We start from the raw sequence: 20,233 nt of genomic DNA, 5'->3' as shown, positions 1-20,233 counted from the left end.
CATCCATACATGACCATTGGAAAAACCATAGCCTTGACTAGACGGACCTTAGTCGGCAAAGTAATGTCTCTGCTTTTGAATATGCTATCTAGGTTGGTCATAACTTTTCTTCCAAGGAGTAAGCGTCTTTTAATTTCATGGCTGCAGTCACCATCTGCAGTGATTTTGGAGCCCCCAAAAATAAAGTCTGACACTCTTTCCACTGTTTCCCCATCTATTTCCCATGAAGTGATGGGACGAGCTGCCATGATCTTCGTTTTCTGAATGTTGAGCTTTAAGCCAACTTTTTCACTCTCCTCTTTCACTTTCATCAAGAGGCTTTTTAGCTCCTCTTCACTTTCTGCCATAAGGGTGGTGTCATCTGCATATCTGAGGTTATTGATATTTCTCCCAGCAATATTGATTCCAGCTTGTGCTTCTTCCAGTCCAGCGTTTCTCATGATGTACTCTGCATAGAAGTTAAATAAGCAGATTGACAATATACAGCCTTGACGTACTCCTTTTCTTATTTGGAACTAGTCTATTGTTCCATGTCCGGTTCTAACTGTTGCTTCCTGACCTGCATACAGCAACAACAACAACTATGTTGCTGAGAAAACATAAATCTTTATCTCACTGTTTTGGAGCCTAGAAGTCGAAAATCATGGTGTTGGTAAGGTTAGTTCTTTCCTAGATCTGGGAGGGAAAAAGCTGTTTCAAGTGTCTTTCCTTGGCTTGGGGATGGTCATCTTCTTCTTCACAAGCTGTTCTCCTTGTGTGCACATCCAACTCTGAGTTTTCCCTATTTGTGAAGACACCAGTCACATTGGATAACCCACCCCAGTGACCTGACTTTAGTTTGATTATTTCTGTAAACACCTTATCTCCAAGTGAGGTATTGGGGGTTAGAATCTTAATCTATGAATTTGGAAGGTGGGAGTAGGGGATGCCATTCAACCTGTAGCAACACTTAAGTGAAGAATCGGTGATTACTGAGGGCTAATATGGCCTGAAGCTAAACATAGTCTAATAAGAATGTTTGTTTTTCTGGCCAATTCTCATTGAAAAACCTGAAGGACTTTTGTTGGACACTAAGTATTTAAAGAGTAAAAATTGGGTGTTTGCTCTTGAGAAGCTCATGGGCTATAGGGGGAGGCAGATGGTAAAGCGTCTGTCTACAATGCGGGAGACCCAGGTTCAATCCCTGGGTTGGGAAGATCCCCTGGAGAAGGAAATGGCAATCCACTCCAGGACTATTGCCTGGAAAATCTCATGGACAGAGGAGTCTGGTAAGCTATAGCCCATGGGGTCGCAAAGAGTCAGACACGACTGAGCGACTTTACTTCAGACATGTAAACAGATTGAAGATGGTGATCTGTGTTGTAATATATAGGTAACCTGGAGATAGTGGAGGGAGGACCTCCCCCTCAGAGCCAGGAAAGACTTTACAGTAGAGGCAACACTGGAGTTATTACAGATGAAAGGAAGCTCATATTAACATATATTTGTGAAGGGTTGCTGTGCTCTGAATGCTTATGTCTCCCCCACAATTAACATGTTGGAATCCTAACCCCTAATGTGATGGTGTTAGGAGGTGGAAGTCTTTGGGAGGTGATTAGGTTATAAGTGTGGGGCCCTCATGAATGAGATTAGTACCCTCATAAAAGTGACCCCAGAGGGTTCTCTCATCCCTTATGTCATGTGAGGATACAGTCCAAAAGAGGTCCTTCACCCAGCTCTGCTGGCTTGGACTTCCTGACCTTGGACTTCCAACGTCAAGAACTCTGTGAAATAACTATTTTTTGTTTATAAACCACCCAGTCCATGGTGTTTTGTTACAGCTGCCCAAATGGACTCAGACAACAGTCTTGACATGTTGAGAAAGTAGAGAAAAAATGCTATTTCAATACAATAACTTGACAACATGATCAGACTATGGCCTTTTTACAAACCAAAAAGTTAAAAATAAGTTAGAAACACTATTCAGATATAACCTTAATTTCTTTGAGTCTCATTTTTCTTCTACACTAAAATCACAAAATACTATATTATAAGGTGTTTAGATATTATGATGATAATAGGAAAGGATACAAAGATAAGCCAACCAAGTGCTCAAAGACTCAAAGTAACTTGGTTTCTCAAGGCTTAAAAAATAGGCTCAGAAAAAAAAAAAAAGGCTCAGGACATCATGATAGTTATTAAGGAGTTGGCTAAAGAAAATAGAGCTGTAGAAATTGGCATTAAACTTCCATTGGTTCTCTTTGATCAATACTAAGTCACAAATGGTGAAACGCCATAAGTTCAGGGAAAGGACATCATAGATGTTCAGGCTGAGCAGTTCTCAGACCTCTTATGGAGTGGGGAGATACTTGAGGTCTGACTTGTTAGAGAGCTTGTGAGCACTCAGGGCATTCAGTAGAGACACAAAAGAGATATGTCTCAGCAGTACAATTAACTGAACTCCAAAGCAAAGAACTCTCTCTAGACCACCCTAACTAAGCTGAAAAACAAGCCACAGAAAGATCAAGCTGATGCTCCAGTAACTTAGCTGTCAGCCAGAACAGAGGCTAAGACTCCAAAAGAAGAAAACAAAATCTTGATGCTCCACAACATAACATACATTTTGTCCTGCATCCAATCAAAAATCACTACACATGCCAGGAAGTAGAAAATCATAACCCATACCAAGAGGAAAATTCAAGCAATAGAGAGAGACTCAGAAAGGACAGAATTATAGAATTAATATATATTAATTAATATTAATATATAAGGATATTAAAATACATATTATAAATATGCTTAAAAAGTTTAAAATAAAATGTGAACGTGATGAAGAGAGAAGTAGAAAAAAATGTATATATGTAGTGCAACTTCTAGAAATGTCCAACTAGAAAATGAAATACACATCCACTAACTCCTGACTCTCAGTGAGAGTCATCTCATGACAGGCCGTCCAACTTGTGAGCTGAGCAGACTCCTCTGCCATTCCCCCTTCCATACTCCCAAGCAGAGAAAACTCTCAGGAAAGAAGCAAGAGAGAGGCGCTTGAGTCAGGAAGCCACCAGAAAAGTATAGATGTTGCCCATTGTGACTTCAGAACTCATCGGTGAGCAGAGAGGATACAAGCGGGGTATCAACAGTAAAGATAGGACAAGCCCTTCCCTTTGTTATTTGTATGAGAAGTCCCGGAAAGGAGCAATAGCATCATCTGTGATTCTGGATGGCCCTCATTGTGCTATCACAGGTCTGCCCCTCTGCCATCTCCCAGTGTTTCTCCAGTTACTTCTGGAAGTCCTGAGAGGACATCTCCTGATACAACTCACAAAGAAAGATTCACAATAACAAAATGGGATACGCCATACTTTCTCCTCTCTAGCTCTAGTTCATTTAGTAACATTGCTCAGGAAATCTCAGTCACTGCTGCCATTGCTATTTCCTGCTGATGATCTCTCAACATTGTGACATAACACGAAATATTCTTTTTCTACTTCCTTCATGCTGCGACCACAACCTCACATGCTTTGTGCTTCACTTCCTGCTGTGACACTTCCAACGGGAACTGCCCAGGAAATTCGATGTCAAAACTACACTGTATATCCACCTGAGCCAGCACTGCAGTTGAGATGATGCCCATGGAGTTGGCCTTGAGGGCCAATGGCAGATTCCTGGAGACACTGATAATGTTTAAATCCCTGTACAACTTCAGAAAGAGTGTTCTGTCATTACCATTACTGGGTCGAAGGGAAATTAAGGTTAGGTCAGGAACTTACCCTAGAGCACACAGTCCACAACTGATAGAGCCGGAATTTACTCTGAAGTAAATGATTCTTTGAAATGGTTGTCTTTAATCAACAAATGAACAGCAACATCTTTTTGCTTTTCAGGGGCTGTGTTCTGCATTGACAAATGCAAAGTGGTCAGTGTAGCAAGTTCCATGTTTGAGGGTAAGGACTGGTCTTAAGGGTGAGGGCTTAATTGAACTCTCTCTCAAGTGGGTCACACTTGTAAACATTTTCCCATGTCCTCTGACTTAGGATTAGGGAGCAAATGCTAGTATTTATGGAGCATCTAGACAACTGGCTTTAATTTATTTTGTATTTCACAGTTTCTTTCTTCTCATCTCATAGTCAGTACACTGGAATTATGAAGAGATGATCACTTTCTTAGCTTTCGTAAGTGTGCTATTGAAAAGCAGAGACATTACTTTGCCAACAAAGGTCCGTCTAGTCAAGGCTATGGTTTTTCCAATGGTCATGTATGGATGTGAGAGTTGGACTGTGAAGAAGGCTGAGCACCGAAGAATTGAAGCTTCTGAACTGTGGTGTTGGAGAAGACTCCTGAGAGTCCCTTGGACTGCAAGGAGATCCAACCAGTCCATTCTGAAGGAGATCAACCCTGGGTGCCCTTTGGAAGGAATGATGCTAAAGCTGAAACTCCAGTACTTTGGCCACCTCATGTGAAGAGTTGACTCATGGGAAAAGACTCTGATGCTGGGAGGGATTGGGGGCATGAGGAGAAGGGGACAACAGAGGATGAGATGGCTGGATGGCATCACGGACTCGATGGACATGAGTCTGAGTGTATTCCGGGAGTTGGTGATGGACAGGGAGGCCTGGCGTGCTGCAATTCATGGGGTCGCAAAGAGTCGGACACGACTGAGCGACTGAACTGAACTGAAGTGTGAAAAAAACCTCACAGAGGTTGTTTCTTGCTACCTGTGTGTGTGTGCTGTGCTGTCATGTGGGACTCGTTGCAACCCCATGGCCTGTAGCCTGCCAGGCTCCTCTGTCCATGGACTTCTCCAGGCAAGAATACTGAAGCTGGTTGGCATTGCTTACTCCAGGGGATCTTCGACCCAGGGATCAAACACACATCTCTTCTGTCTCTTGCATTGGCAGGTGAATTCTTTACCACTGAGCTCCTGGGGAAGCTCTAGTGGCATGGAGATAGCTAAACGGAGATAAACTGACATAAAAACCTGTTCTCTTGACTGACTGGAGATCCTTCTTTAGTATAAGGAGAGGAAAACATGCTGAAGGGTGGTAACTAACACATTCAAATCTTAAAACCATTTTATTACATTTGATAAACTGATGTAAGGGGTTGGGATAACCTTAAACTCTTTGGTGAGATTCTTTACCATCTGAGCCACCAAGGAAACCCAAACTCAGAGATAGTTACTTATAAATGAAAGTTAGGAAACTGAACCCAAATGTCCATTAGATCTTTTATAGATTAATCAGCAACTCACTTTTTGTGCTTCTATTGATGACACAAAGTATTTTGAGTCCTGAAGAAAAAATCCTCTTTATTATCATTTCACTGCCAGTTTCATTAAACTGTTAATAGTTGTTTGAAAAATCTTTTAGCCAAAGCAATGAAATGAGTGTTGTTGTTAAGACAGCTACAAGAGAAACTTCCTTGGTGGTCCAGTGGCTAAGACTCCGCACTCCAAGTGAAAGGGACTGGGGTTCCATCCCTGGCCAGGGAACTAGAGCCCACATTCCTCAGAGAAGACAGAAGATCCTGCGTGCCAAAACTAAGACCCAGGACAGCTAAATAAATAAATAGTTATTTTAAAAAAATAATAAAGAAAAGGTAACATTTTTTAAAAAGATAGCTACAAGAATTTTTTAAAAAAGAAATTTTTAAAGAGGTATACTTGAGTAGCAAGGTAGCAAGAAGCTCCTTATAAAAAACAGCAATATATTATTATTGCTCTCATAATATTATAGTGACTCTCACACTAAGGGGAAGGGGCCAGTGCACAGTTTGGAAAAGCACATTCTTGGGTTGGTAAGAGACAAGGGGTGTGACAGCTATCAGCAGATGAAATTAAGTATAACTTATAGTTTGATTTATCTGTGTAGCAAATGAATGTCCAAGAGGAGAAAAAGAAGCTAGGAAACGTTGATGTAAATCATCAGATTTATCCAGTAAAGGTAGAATTATTTTCCTCAGGAAAAAATGAAATAAGCAGTGTTTAGTTTGAAATATTTTATTTTCATGTTCTTTGTAGAAACATCAATAAATATTTAAACTTCTCTTTTCTCAGACATAGAAAAGCACTGTGTAATTAACATGAAACAAGGCATTGTGCCTTACAAGAAAGACATAACATGTCCAAAGGGTATTAAGAACATTGTAGCTCTTAAAGTTTCAACATGAGAAATGCTGACCACATACTGTGAAATCATTTCAGTAAATAACCAACATTCTTTTAAACACTTACAAACACATGCATTTACAAAATCATTTACAAAAACATGCATCCCCCTACCTGACAATGAGTTCACTATCTGTTTCGATCCTCCAGTTTCTGCCACAAGGGCTGGCATAAAGTGGGCTCCTCAGAAATATTAATTTAATGACTGGCAAACATTTGCAAACCTACTTCAAACTCAGTAAGAATCAGGACTAAATAAACTTTTTTCTCATAAAATAAATAATACCAATAATGATAGGATGTGCAAGTAGATTTGATCACATCCTTAATCATGTCACATGTAAATAGTAACATAGAATCTTTGAAACCCAAGCAACATATAAATAAATAAATAAGTAAATAAATAAGTGGAAGAACCCTCCTAAGAGATGTTCAAACATATTAAGCCTGATCCAGGTGGCCTTAGGAGCTGGTGATTCCTCTTTTCCTTCTTTGATTTCTGTAGGGGCAGGGTCTACTTCTGGAACAGCCATCCAAGAGCTTCTGTTTTCCACCTGGTCAGTTGGAGCTGGCCCTGCAAGAAGAAAAGGTCTTCCTTAGTAGCTGCTCTTCTCCTTTCCCTCTCCCTGGGTTCCAGAGATTTCTGAGTCCAGTCTTCCCAGCCTGGCATCAAGTGGTTACTGCCTGCCACCTGCTATACTGTGTGGCAGATGCCTCTAGGCTCTGATACTCTTATTAGGAATGGAGGTGAGGCCTGCAGTATTCACTGCATTATTGGCTACAAATAGCCAATTCTATTTGATGCTGAAGCTGAAGTTCCAATACTGCGGCCACCTGATGGGAAGAGCTGACTCATTCAAAAAGACCCTGATGCTGGGAAAGATTGAAGCCAGAAGAAGGGGATGACAAATGATGAGATGGTTGGATGGCATCATGGATTCAATGGAAATGAGTTTGGGTAAACTCTGGGAGTTGGTGATGGACAAGGAGGCCTGGCATGCTGCAGTCCATGGGGTTGCAAAGAGTTGGACAGCGCTGATTGACTGAACTAAACTGTCCAACACCAGTGAGAATTTTAATGAAAGCAGTTTAACCCACATTCATTTGAATGGGGAGAGTCAAGGGCCATGATGGAAAGCATTGGCAATGTCCTTCTGACACCAGAGGAGATTAATGACCTTAATGGCAAATTTAATTCTGAAATAGTGATTTTTTCATTCCTTCAGCTAAATCTTAGGTTTCTCCGATATAACTTTCAGCAGGCAGAATGACTCTAGTCACACGATGAATAAAAACCACAACTCACTGGTTTAGCATCTTATCGATGATTTTCTTAACCATGGGGGCGGCGGGGTTGAGACACACTTCCTGACCAGTCTTGAGAGTGGCTCTGCAGAGAGAAGGAAGAATCTACGTGAGGCGGGGGGTCCATTTGAGGGGTGGGGTGGGGGCATCGGCACGGTGGGTGGTGATGAGGACAGCAACAGAGGTGACACTTACATGACTTCGGTTTGGCCGCAGTGGGGGCCCGGGGGCGTCACCTTCACGCTCTGCATGTTCTTGAGGTGAATCCCCTGCACGGTCTGCAGGCACTGGCAGCGCAGTTCGTTGACCACGGGCGCCCCTGCGGGAAGGACAGAGCGGGTTAGGGGCTGTCCTCACGGGCACCCGCCCGTCCCGGTCCCGCCCTGGGGATCCGGGTCTCACCTGCTGCGCGCCGGCCGGCGGCCACCAGCAGCAGGAGCAGCATCGCGGCGCCGAGGAGCCGGGCGGCGGGGTTCGCGGCTCGGGCCATGGGTCTCAGCTCGGGCGGTCTGTGTCTGCGGCGGGAAGGCTGGCGGGAGCGCGGGCTGAGCGGACTCTGTGGCTCCCCGAGCCGGGTGAACCCCTTTTATCCTGATCAGAAGGGAGTTGCTAGCCCCGGGCCCAGGGAAATTCCCGGTCCGGAAGGAAGGGGGCCACGCCCGCCTCACGCGTAATCAGCGCACTCAGAGTGTCATCCTCGTACCCAAATCTCCACGCGACGGTGAGTCTCCCTCCACCACGCTGGGGCTCCAGCCCAGACGGGCGCTGTGCGTCTCAGGCCACCCTGGTCGCGGGGCAGGGAGGGGGAAAGCTCTGAGGACACTGGGGAGAGACCCCCACAGGATTGGGGAGATGGTCTTAGAGGGAGACTTGGTTTTCTTTACTCATCAGATGGGAGGAATTAAAGAGAAGAAAGCAGGTAGATTTTGTTTAGTTATCTATCCTCTGCCTCTATATATTTCTGCCTCTCTAAACTCAATTTTTCTATTTTCATACATGAGAACTGGGATCAGTGTCAAAAGCTGAATTCTGGGTTAATTTCAGTGAAAGTTGAGGGCTGGAAAAGATCTAGTATTTTGTGTCCTGCTCAACTCAATATTCTCTTAGCAACACTGGAACTTTCAAAATTCGAGGTAGATCTCCTTTTCCACCCAAGAAGGGTTCAGAGTTGGTCTGAGAATATGGGATTGGTGGTCACTCTGAAGCTGTGGGCGAGCTGGTCGGGGTCTCCTCTTCTGGTCTGTCTTTCGACAAAATAGCTCATGGACACAAAAGAATGCTTTCTGCAGCATAGCACCCTACCACGGATGTGCATGGATGAAATAAACATGAAAATACACATAACATCCTGTTCCATTCACTGAAGGGGGAACATCAGTGTTGGTCCTCCTTTTTCTTGAAATACTGATGTCTCTCTTTTCTGATGAGAAATTTCAGTTTTTTCACCTGATGCCTTTACTATTTTTTCATCAGAAGTTTTAGAGCTCTTGCACTGACCTAACATGAAGTCTAGAGGTTTAAGTGTAGCTCTCCAGGTTGGCTGAGATGCTTTTAAACTATAGTGTTGGAGAAGACTCTTGAGAGTCCCTTGGATAGCAAGGAGATCAAACCAGTCAATTCTAAGGAAAATCAATCCAGAGTATTAACTGGAAGGACTGAAGCTGAAGCTCCAATACTTTGGTCACCTGATGTAAAAAGCCGACTCATTGGAAAAGACTGATGCTGGGAAAGATTGAGGGCAGGAGGAGAAGGGGCACTAGAGGATGAGATGGCTGGTTGGCATCATAGATTCAATGGACATGAGTTTGAGCAAACTCTAGGAGATGGTGAAGAACAGGGAAGCCTGGCGTGCTGCAGTCCATGGGACCGCAAAGAGTTAGACACAACTTAGCAACTGAACAAAAGCTCCAGGTTAGATTCAGACCTCCTGGAGACGTGGAATATTATGAGACTGGTAAAAGAAGAAAAAAGTGGCCTCTGGCCTAGGGACAGGCATCTAGGAACAGGGCTCTGGGTAGCCCAACTCAGTGGGAGATAACTCACATCCCACAGCCAGCCAGCCTACAGAGATGCCACTTTCACTGCTATCTGTTACCTACACACAAGGCTGTATATTGTGCTTATTTAACTTATATGCAGAGTACATCATGTGAAATGGTGGGCTCGATGAAGCACAGGCTGGAATCAAGACTGCCAGGAGAAATTTCGATAACCTCCGACATGCAGATGACACCACCCATATGGCAGAAAGCAAAGAAGAACTAAAGAGCCTCTTGATGAAAGTGAAAGAGGAGAGGGAAAAATTTGGCTTAAAACTCAACATTCAGAAAACGAAGATCATGGCATCCGGTCCTGTCACTTCAAGGCAAATAGATGGGGGAACAATGGAAACAGTGACAGACTGTACTTTGGGGGGCTCCAAAATCACTGCAGATGGTGACTGCAGCCATGAAATTAAAAGACGCTTACTCCTTGGAAGAAAAGCTATGACCAACCTAGACAGCATATTAAAAAGCAGAGACATTACTGTGTCAACAAAGCTTTGTATAGTCAAAGCTATGTTTTTTCCAGTAGTCATGTATGAACGTGAGAGTTGAACTGTAAAGAAAGCTGAGCACCGAAGAACTGTTGCTTTTGAACTGTGGTGTTGGAGCAAACTCTGGGAGATGGTGATGGACAGGGAAGCCTGGTATGCTGCAGTCCATGGGGTCACAAAGAATCAGACATGACTGAGCGACTGAACTGAACTGAACTGAACCTACACACTGTTAAACGTTTCCTTGCTCACCTCACAGTGGTTATGAGAAGTGAGTTAACATGTGTGAGAGTTGGCTGGAAATAAATGCCTTATAAATGTTTGTGAAACAGATGAAATAGAAATAGTTTTTTTCAATATAACCTGAACACAAACTCTATCTGTTTTAAATTTTACGATAAAAAAAAGTAATGGAGATGTTCACATCTCAATTTTTCTTTTTATATTTAAAAAATTTCTGTATTAGTTTTTTCAAAAAGAATGCACAGTTACACTCTACTAGGAGATGCACTTACATGGGATTTGGGTGGTTTTGCTTGTTTGCTTTTTGTTGCTACTTTTCAGACCTATCATTGATTTATTTTGTAGCCTTACTTTCAATCACCTCATCTGTTAGAAGAGTTTGAATTCGATACTCTTCACCTTATTTATTGGAAAAGTCTTATTAAAATGAACAACTGTCTTTAAAAATATTCTAGTGTTTTTTGGTATGATTCTGACACTGGGACATTAAAGGAGTATTAACATTTGTATTGAAAGTGAAAGTTGTTCAGTCTGTCCAACTCTTTGACTGCATGGACTGTAGCCTTCCAGGTTCCTCTGCCCATGGGATTCTCCAGGCAAGAATACAGGAGTGGGTAGCCATGCCCTCCTCCACAGGATCTTCCGAACACAGGGACTGAACCCAGGTCTCCCGAATTTGGGGCAGATTCTAATGGTCTGAGTCATAATATTTGTATTAAGCGTTAAAAATGAAAAACAATATAAAGGCTATAAAATATGGTGACAAGCTCAGGAATAATTGGAATTTGTGTTATTTCTTCCCTTGTTATCAATTATTTTGAGGGATTTCATGGGAAACAGGCCAGGTATACAAAAGTTAGTCTTTAAAAGTTGTAAAATCTGTTGTTTTGTTTTCTAATTATAAGTAATGCAGGCTCAGTTTCTAAAGTTTATAAAAGTCAGAAAGGCATGAAGAGATTATTTTTCCTCTAATCTCTCTTAACTTTTGTCTACAGCACAGATTTAACAAGTCACTGAAAATTTGCTTTTTTTCTTCAACAAACATGGTAGCTGACAAGTTATAAGAGTACACAGGGTTCTGGGTGAATATGAAAGAGGCTGTTTAATTTATTAATTGTCACATACCATTGCCAAGTTACTAAGCCTCTGTACCCACCCCACGATGCAGCACAATGAGTTGGTGCCAAAATCCAGGCTCTCTTCTAAGAGTTATACAAATATTGACTCATTCAATCTTTCAACCATCTCTGTGAACGTATTTGTTATTACCTTTGTGGTACTTTTTAAGGTTACAAATCAGGAAGCAAGTGCAAAGAGATTAAGGAACTTCCCAAAGTTCACCAAATATTGAAACTTGGGGAGTCTAACCCAGAAGAAATGACTTTTAACCATTGTGCTATTATAACATGCTCTGTGATATATGATTTAAAAATTTCAGGGGATTTCCCTGGTGGTTCAGTGGTGAAAATACTTCACTTCCAATGCAGGGGACATGGGTTCCATACCTGACTAGGGAACTAAGATCCTGTATGCTAAGTGATGTGGCCAAAAAAAAAAAAAAAGTTATTTAATTAATTAACTAAATAATTTTTTGGACTTCCTTGGTGGTCTCGTGGTTAAGAATATGCCAGCCAATGCAGGGGGCATGGCTTTGACCTCTGGTCCCGGAAGATTCCACATGCTATGGTGTAACTAAGCCTGTGCTCCACAACAAGAGAAGCCACCAAAATGAGCAGCCCATACACGGCAACTAGAGAGGAGCCCCTCTTGCTGCAACTTGAGAAAGCCTGCATGCAGCAACGAAGAATCAGTGCAACCAAAAAAAAAAAAAAAAAATTCCAGAGAGGAGTGATTTAAAAAAATCTGTTTATAATTCCACTAGCTGAATGTTTCAAATTTACTTATTCTAAAATGCAAACACAGTATATGACAAGATACCTCCACACTTTGGTTTCACTAACAGCTTAACTGTCTCCTGTGGCATTGATCTAGCCTGGAATATTTTCTTAAAGTGTCCAATTCTGGTGAAAATAGTAACTTCACCACAGAGAAATCTGGCAAACATTTTCTTATCTAAACAATTATATTAAAGGCTACTATCATCAGTGTGATGTCACGTGGATATCATGGACTCTCTGAGATGACGTGAGGAGAAAGGCACTTCACCTCTTTGGTATTCCTTCCAAAGGTTCACATGGTTTTCGATCATAAGGAAAACATTTTTCAAACCTAAATTGAGGATTATTAAATAGCAGACTAGCATTCTCCATAAATTTCAAGATCATGAACACTGGGAAAACTGAGAAACTATCACAGACCAGAGGAAAATATAGACATGACCACTAAATGCAATGTGGTAACCTGGATTGACTCCTGGGACTCAAAGAGGACAATAAGTAAGAAAACTGTTAAATTCAAATAAACTAGTAGTGATGTGCCAATGTTGGTTTCTTAGCTTTGACCAATGTACCACAAGGATATAAAATGGTACAACAAGGGAAACATGAATGAAGGGTACCCCAAAGCTGTATTATCTTTGCAACATTTATAATTCAAAATTATTTCAAAATAAAAAGATTATTTTTTAAAAAAACTTATCTTTCTAGATACCACTACAGTATTAGAATCGTTAGAATACCGCTACAATGAAATCAATAGATATGCATACTTTACCTGGTAGCTTCCTAGAAAGGGAATTAAATTTTTTGCTGAGTTCATATTTGCTTAAATGTGGAAATCCAGAATATCTGCTGTCTCATTTTTGACACTTCATCATGTTTCATTGACTTAAAAAGTTTGTCTTCAGCATTAACCATGCGGTCCAAATCTCTCATCTATTTCTTGTAACTGATGAAAAACAGTGTTTGCTGTAATGGTCTCTGGACCCAACCCAGAACTGACGTAAATGAATGTGTTCAGGGAAAGTGGGACTCCAGTTTATCTATAGGAGCTGCCAAAAAAAAAACACAAAAAGGGTAAAGTAAATGAAGCACATCAAGAGGTAGCCAGCATTTATAAATCGTACAGAATTTGTCTTCTGGGAATGACAATCAAAATCACTTGTTTTTGGAAATGAAGTAAAAAAATTTCTTTTGTGGTTGTTATTTTTCTCCTCCATATGCCACTTGAATTCATGAGATCCTTATCAACCCAAATGCAGAAATATTTATAAGCAAAGGAATGCTTAGTCTAGTACAATAAACAAATTCATTTTCTTGTTTGAACAAGTACCTCTTTAAGCCAATTAACTTTTGCAAAAGTTGAAGACCAGGTTTTAATGCACGGTCTTTAAACCCCCTGGAAGCCACAACTCTTAAATAAATGAAATGAATTTTAAAATGGAAGCTTCAATGGTAAAATTCTACCAACCCTGCAACTGTTGAAACTTACCATTAGTAAAATCCAGAATGCTCACATCTTGGAGGTCTGCTGTTCTACCCCAGTCATTGCTGCAGCAACTGGCTGCAAACAGGTATAAACTTATATTTCCTCACTTCTGCTCTACACTCTGCACCAAGCTTTCTTTATCACCACAATAAAAAAAAAAATCTCTTGCCCAATAGGGATCAGTAGGCAGTCAATAAATATTTCCCCCTTTCTCATGTTTCAGGCAGATATTCTGCATAACTTCTCAAAGGTTCCCCAACAGGATTAAACCCTGATTGCCCACACTCTCCTTTTCTATTTTGCTTTTCCAAATTCTCCAGTTCCATACATAAGGAATATTTCCCCCAATAAATCTGCCTGCATTGTAGGCTGATGACTCAGGTTCAGCTTTTTGGTGGGAATACCTTGGCTAAGATGCTGCTCCATCCTGAAAACTAACTGTCAGGAAAATAAGGGCAGTGTCACTTTACCCCTAGCTTGCTGTGAGAACTTATTCCCTCTCAACCTCTGTCTCTGTGTATTCTACAATGATCTCATCTGATGTAATGACTCTCGCTCTTGGGGGAGAAAAACAAAGATGTCTGAACATGGCATTAAATTTCTGGATCCATCTGTCTCTATAGGACAATGGCATTAGTGTGTACCAGCATCAAGGTATAGGGGAGGAGAATGTATCTTGTCTTCTCTTCCTGGTTCTTTAGTTGGCCTAATAATTAAGCTGATATAAGATAGATGAACAGGAGAAAAACAAATTTAATTTCATACATACAGGAGTCCCACAAAAATATAAGACTCAAATAAGTGACCAAAACAGACAGTTTTTTGTTGTTGTTTAGTAAATGGCAACCCACTCCAGTGTTCTTGCCTGGAGAATCCCGGGGATGGGGAGCCTGGTGGGCTGCCGTCTATGGGGTCGCACAGAGTCGGACTACTGAAGTGACTTAGCAGCAGCAGCAGTCATTAAGTCATATCTGACTCTTTGGGGTCCCATGGACTGTAGTAGCCCATTAGGTTCCTCTCCACGAGATTTCCCAGGCAAGAATACTGGAGTGAGTTGCCATTTCCTTCTCCAAGGGATCTTCCCAATCCTGGGAATGAACCCGAGTCTCTTGTATCACCAAGCAGATTGTTTAGCGCTGAGCTACAAGAAAAGCTCAGTTTATAACTTTTAGGCAAAATAGAAATCCATTTGTGAAGAATTGATAAGACAAAGGGGTTTGGGCCTGGGGTAGTATATTAGTGAAGAAGTAGTTTATTTATTAATCTTTCTTGGCCCTAAATTCTCTGTCTCTCATGTCAAGGATGTCCGTTTTTTTCTCCTGGTACAGGAAGAGTATCTTTCACATGGGAAATTTATTTCCTGCTTTCACAAGGACAAAGGAGGGTCAGAGTGTTCTTCTAGCACCAGCTGTTTCTTAAGGAACTTTAATTTAAAATAATCAATATGCCAGTTAATCTCCTAGTGTTGAAAATGCATCAGTTCAATCAAATATATGTCTCATTTTAGGTGATGGTGATGGTAGCTGGGATCCCAAAGTTAAGTCTATATTGTGTGAGAAATCAGGTAATTAGTAAGGCATTAATATGGAAACAAAAGAAAGAAACAACAGTTATGATTGCAGCAATTGTAAACCCATCTCTGAGTTTTGACGATAGCCAGTTGAGAATATTTCTAGATGCCAGGCTCAAAGCACCTTCAGATAGGTAGGGGAAAGGCAGTGACAACGTGACCGATTTCCCTGGTTTACAGTTTAAATGTCTGTGGTGATCTTTCTAAGTGGCACACAAAGCAACAGGCAAGAAGACTGTTTATTTGTGAGCTGTTGTGATTTCTATGACGTTTATGTCAAGTTATCCAACTTTAGTTCTCATAGCTTTGCTTTTTTTTTTTTCCTCCCAGTTGTGCCATGAGGGTTTTAGGATCTTATTATCCCAACCAAAGACGGAACTTGGCGGCAGTGAAAGCCCTGAGTCCTAACCACTGGACCACCAGGGAACTCCTTTACACGGCTTTGGGAAAAGGGCAATTTTATTTCTTAATGATTTCAAGTCATAAGTTTAGGAGAAAAGTTGGAAATGCTAGTTTAGACACCTGAAGCCAGGTATTGGAGGAAACTATTAATAGAAGAATTCAGGATCCAGTTCACAGATAGAAAACAAAATCTCAAAGGTAATTAACAGAACTAGAATCTAATATCCATAAAGGTGTATCACTGAAACATAATCTTTCTCTCTGTAAACATTCCATTTTTTTAATCAAAGATAGCAACAATAAGACTAATTTGTTTGCAAATTAAATCTAGTCTCAATACATTTGACCTAGTTATTACATAAGTTCAGCAAGAATAGTGACCGGCCATATAGGCTCTTTTATGTTTGCTTTGCTGGAACTTTTCATAAGGAATCTCAGACTGGACCTTTAGAAATCCTTTTGAAGCTAGGAAGTCAAGCCAAAGAGTTGCTATCAAGTTTCAATGCCTATTCCTCTTTTATGTCGGTCCCCCAAATATCCTGAGGTTCCTGCACCTGCCAGGGAGTTTCCTTCCTTCAGTTAAGTTCAGTTGCTCAGTCATGTCTGACCCCATGGACTGAGTACACCAGGCCTCCCTGTCCATCACCAGCCACTGTACTTTGCTCAAACTCATGTCCATTGAGTTGTGATGCCATCCAACCATCTCATCCTCTCTCATCCCCTTCTCCTCTTGCCTTCAATCTTTCCCAGCATCAGGGTCTTTTCAAATGAGTCAGTTCTTCTCATCAGGTAGCCAACGTATTGCAGTTTCTGCTTCAGCATCAGTCCTTCCAATGAATATTCAAGACTGATTTCCTTTAGGATGGACTGGTTGGATCTCCTTGCAGTCCAAGGGACTCTCAAGAGTCTTCTCCAACACCATGGTTCAAAATCGTAATTTCTTCAGCCTTCAGCTTTCTTTATGGTCTAACTCTCACATCCATACATGACTACTGGGAAAACAATAGCTTTGACTAGATGGACCTTTATTGGCAAAGTAATGTCTCTGCTTTTTAATATGCTATCTAGGTTGGTCATAGCTTTTCTTTCAAGGAGCAGGTGTCTTTTAATTTTATGGCTACAGTCACCATCCGCAGTGATTTTGGAGCTCCCCAAAATAAAGTCTCTCACTGTTTCCATTGTTTCCCCATCTATTTGCCATGCAGTGTTGGGAGTTTTAAGCCAGCTTTTTCACTCTCCTCTTTCACTTTCATCAAGAGGCTCTTTAGTTCTTTGCTTTCTGCCATAGCAGTGGTGTCATCTGTGTGTCTGAGGTTATTGATATTTCTCCTGGCAATCCTGATTCTAGCTTGTGCTTCACCCAGCCCGGCATTTTGCATGATGTACTCTGCATATAATTAAAATAAGCAGGATGACAATATGCAGCCTTGACATATCCCTTTCCCAGTTCCAATTTAGAATCAATCTGTTGTTCCATGCCTGGTTCTAATTGTTGCTTCTTGACTTGCATACAGATTTTTCAGGAGGTAAATACCTTACTTACCTGGTAAAGCTGCTGTGAACCCTTCAAGAAAGTGCCAGACAGATTTTTCCAAGAAGGTTTATTGGCTCTGTAAAGTCAACCTTATTTTCTTAAAGCTGTCTGGTCATATCTTGTATGTGTATGTATGTGTGTGTATGCTAAGTCTATGTATGTGTGTGTATGCTAAGTCGCTTCAGTCTTGTCTGACTCTTTGCAGTCCTATGGGTTGTAGCCTACCAGGCGCCACTCTCCATTAGATCCTCTAGGCAAGAATACTGGAGTGGGTTGCTATGCCCTCCTCCAAGGGATATTCCTGACTCAGGGACTGAACTCTTATCTCTTGTATCTCCTGCATTGGCAGGTGGGTTCTTAACCACTAGCACAACCTGGTAATTCCCTTTAGTCTATATATGTATATCTCTCCCAAATATAACATTCCAGTCAAAGCCAGAGACTAGAATCTTAGTGAATTTATGCTAATAACCACATTACCATGAAAATAAGAATACTCTCTAAAAGTCACTTAATTCCGGAGGAATCATATAGGAAAAAAATTTGTTTTATCTTTGTTCATAAAAGGATATTTTACTAAATTTCCATAAGTCATAGATAGTTTAGAGGAAAGGTTTCTTTACATCTGGAAAACAAGAGATTAAAGAACTAGCAATAATTTTTAAGTCATAAAAATTATAATCATCCTTGTCAGTTCATTCAGCCCCAAATAATTAATTCTCTTCAGTCTTGATATTTTGTTAGCAGTTTTATGAAGCCATCAGTTTTTTTTGTTTGTTTGTTTTACAATTCTGTAATTTCTTACCCAGTTCAGTGGTATATTCTTAAATACATCAGAAACCTGTATTCTAGAGTACTTGTCAGGGTCCTTTCTATGAATTTCTTTGAAGCAGAAATACTTCTGCAAAAGAATCAGAGTAAAAGAGTAACTGTGTATAAATGACAAAAGGCTTAAAATTACAATGGTTTAAAGATCAGATGAAAGTTTATTGCAACGCAATTGACAAAGAAATTTAGTTATTTCTGTGACACTCAACATTTTAAGATAATAAGAATTACAGTAACATTAAATCAGAATGTATCAAATTTTTTGGAATTTCATATAATTACTAGAGCAGATATTAGCATATTAACATTCACCCATACAATATAAGCTAAGAAGTTTTCCATGTAGTTTAATGCACCAAATGAGCCTAATTAATGTAACATTTTTCTCTCTCTTATTCTCCTTCTCTATTGTTATATTAAGAGAAAACAAATCTTTTAAAATTTTCCAGGGGCCCTCTGGAAAATCCCAAGTTAGTTTGAGGTAAAAAAAAAATTATTTAGAATTTGATTTGAGGAAGTGTGTCAAAATATGAAAGATTTCATACACTTGATTAAAAGGAATCATAGATCATTATGAAACAGTACCTACTTATCCATTTAACCAAAATAACAATAAAAGATCTCAAAGGCGAATGCAGAAGACTACATAATTCTGAGCAAAACTTAGCTCTTTTACTATTGAGCAGACTTGGTTTACTTAGGTAATCAAAGACCGATGATAAAGATAACAAGAAGCATAGGAAATTATTATGAAAAGACACAAATTCTTTGTTTTCTAGGCAGATCAGTTTAAAAGATAAAAGAAATTCTTTTACAATATCTTTCAAAAAAAGAGTAATAATCGAAGAAAACTTTGTACTCTTAACAAGAAAAGAAAATGAAAGAAAATTGAGTTCCAATTTTGTATAAATATGCTATTGACATTAAAGTTTATGTTTAAAACTCTTATAATAAATCCATTTAATCTTACCCAGTCTGATCACACATAAAATTCCTTTCCTAAGATTGTTTTTTTTACAAAATTTCTATAACTGTATGTTCACTTTAGTTTCTCTCTTGTTCTCTTTCCCATTCTAAAATAATCAGCTTTAGGACAAAGTTACTTTATTTTCTTCAACAAAATGTATCTTAAGTTTTCATAGCTTTTCTTACCCAAAATACATATCTTATTTTTTCTGTATATGGAAGTGTTTCCTTTATTATAATATTTATATTAGTAGTAGTTTTAATTATATATATTAATTAGAATTCTTAACATTTATCTAACTTGATTTCTAGTTAAAACTAAGAAGTGACCAGTTGTGAACTGTTAAGTCATTATAGGTCCATCTAGTCAAAGCTATGGTTTTTCCAGTAGTCGTTTATGGATATGAGAGTTGGACCATAAGCAAAGCTGAGTGTCAAAGAATTTGATGCTTTTGAACTGTGATGTTAGAGAGGATTCTTGAGAGTCCCTTGGATTGTAAGGAAATATAACCAGGCAATCCTAAAGGAAATCAATTCTGAAAGTTCACTGGAGGGACTGATGCTGAGGCCGAAGCTCCAATACTTTGGTCACCTGAGGCAAAGAGCTGACTCATTGGAAAAGACCCTGAAGCTGGGAAAGATTGAAGGCAGGAAAAGATTGGGACGATGGAGGATGAGATTGTTGGATGGCATCACTGACTCAATGGATGTGAGTTTGAGCAAGCTCCGGAAGATGCTGAAGGACAGGGAAGCCTGGTGTGCTGCAGTCCATGGGGTCGCAAAGAGCTGGACATGACTGAGTGACTGAACAGCAAAAACAATACCAGCATTTTGTGAATATGTTTTACATTTTTTAGTAGGATACATTTCCTCACAATATAACAATGTTTTAAAATGTAGCAGAAGATATGATCATTAAAAACTAAATATCTTTAGTTTTTCTGTCATGAGAAGCCAAAAGTGGACAAACTTAGGTTTAATAATCAATGTGTCTATATTTTATTTTATTTGGAAATGATCTAGATAGTCAATGAAATTTTATCGTTCAATTTAACATAGCAAAACTTTCTTTTTTTATTAATTTTTAAGTGCAGTTGCTTTACAATGTTGTGTGAGTTTCTTCTGTACAGCAAAGTGAATCAGCCATATGTATACATATATCCTCTCTTTTTTATATTTCCTTCCCATTTAGGTCACCCAAAAGCACTGAGCAGGGTTCCCTATACTATATAGTAGGCTCTTATTAATTATCTATTTTATACTTGGTACTGTGAATGTGTCAATCCCAAACTCCCAATTCATCCTAGTAGTCCTCCC

At 40.0% G+C, this 20,233-nt stretch overlaps 1 protein-coding gene and 1 long non-coding RNA gene across 4 annotated transcripts in view; one reads left to right on the top strand and one right to left on the bottom strand.

Moving 5' to 3' along the window:
- Nucleotides 1-5,961: 5,961 nt before the first annotated feature.
- LOC138442629 (growth-regulated alpha protein) lies at nt 5,962-8,201 on the bottom strand. The gene is made up of 4 exons (XM_069594354.1): nt 7,853-8,201; nt 7,646-7,769; nt 7,452-7,535; nt 5,962-6,719 (listed from the first exon to the last, which is right to left on the bottom strand). The coding sequence occupies exons 1-4, from the start codon at nt 7,938-7,940 to the stop codon at nt 6,704-6,706; spliced, it is 312 nt and encodes a 103-aa protein (XP_069450455.1). The 5' UTR covers nt 7,941-8,201; the 3' UTR covers nt 5,962-6,703.
- Nucleotides 7,520-20,233, top strand: part of LOC138442630 (uncharacterized) — a 94,975-nt gene continuing 82,261 nt past the window's right edge. For 2 of the 3 annotated variants that reach the window (XR_011257793.1, XR_011257795.1), the window contains exon 1: nt 7,720-8,171. This is a non-coding gene — a long non-coding RNA (uncharacterized lncRNA). Of the gene's footprint in view, nt 8,172-20,233 lie in introns of all 3 variants that reach the window. The other variant, XR_011257794.1, reaches the window with a different exon arrangement.

Source organism: Ovis canadensis, chromosome 6, assembly GCF_042477335.2.
Source record: "Ovis canadensis isolate MfBH-ARS-UI-01 breed Bighorn chromosome 6, ARS-UI_OviCan_v2, whole genome shotgun sequence".
Taxonomy (NCBI): domain Eukaryota; kingdom Metazoa; phylum Chordata; class Mammalia; order Artiodactyla; family Bovidae; genus Ovis; species Ovis canadensis.
Note: the sequence above shows the minus strand (reverse complement) of the source record. Positions and strands in the feature narration are given on the sequence as shown.

Excerpts from the sequence above, each read along its gene's own strand:
- LOC138442629 (XM_069594354.1), bottom strand. The coding sequence starts at position 7,940 with ATGGCCCGAGCCGCGAACCCCGCCGCCCGGCTCCTCGGCGCCGCGATG. Across the intron at positions 7,770-7,852 it reads CGCCGGCCGGCGCGCAGCAG|GGGCGCCCGTGGTCAACGAA; the intron begins GTGAGACCCGGA and ends TCCTTCCCGCAG. Across the intron at positions 7,536-7,645 it reads TGCGGCCAAACCGAAGTCAT|AGCCACTCTCAAGACTGGTC; the intron begins GTAAGTGTCACC and ends TTCTCTCTGCAG.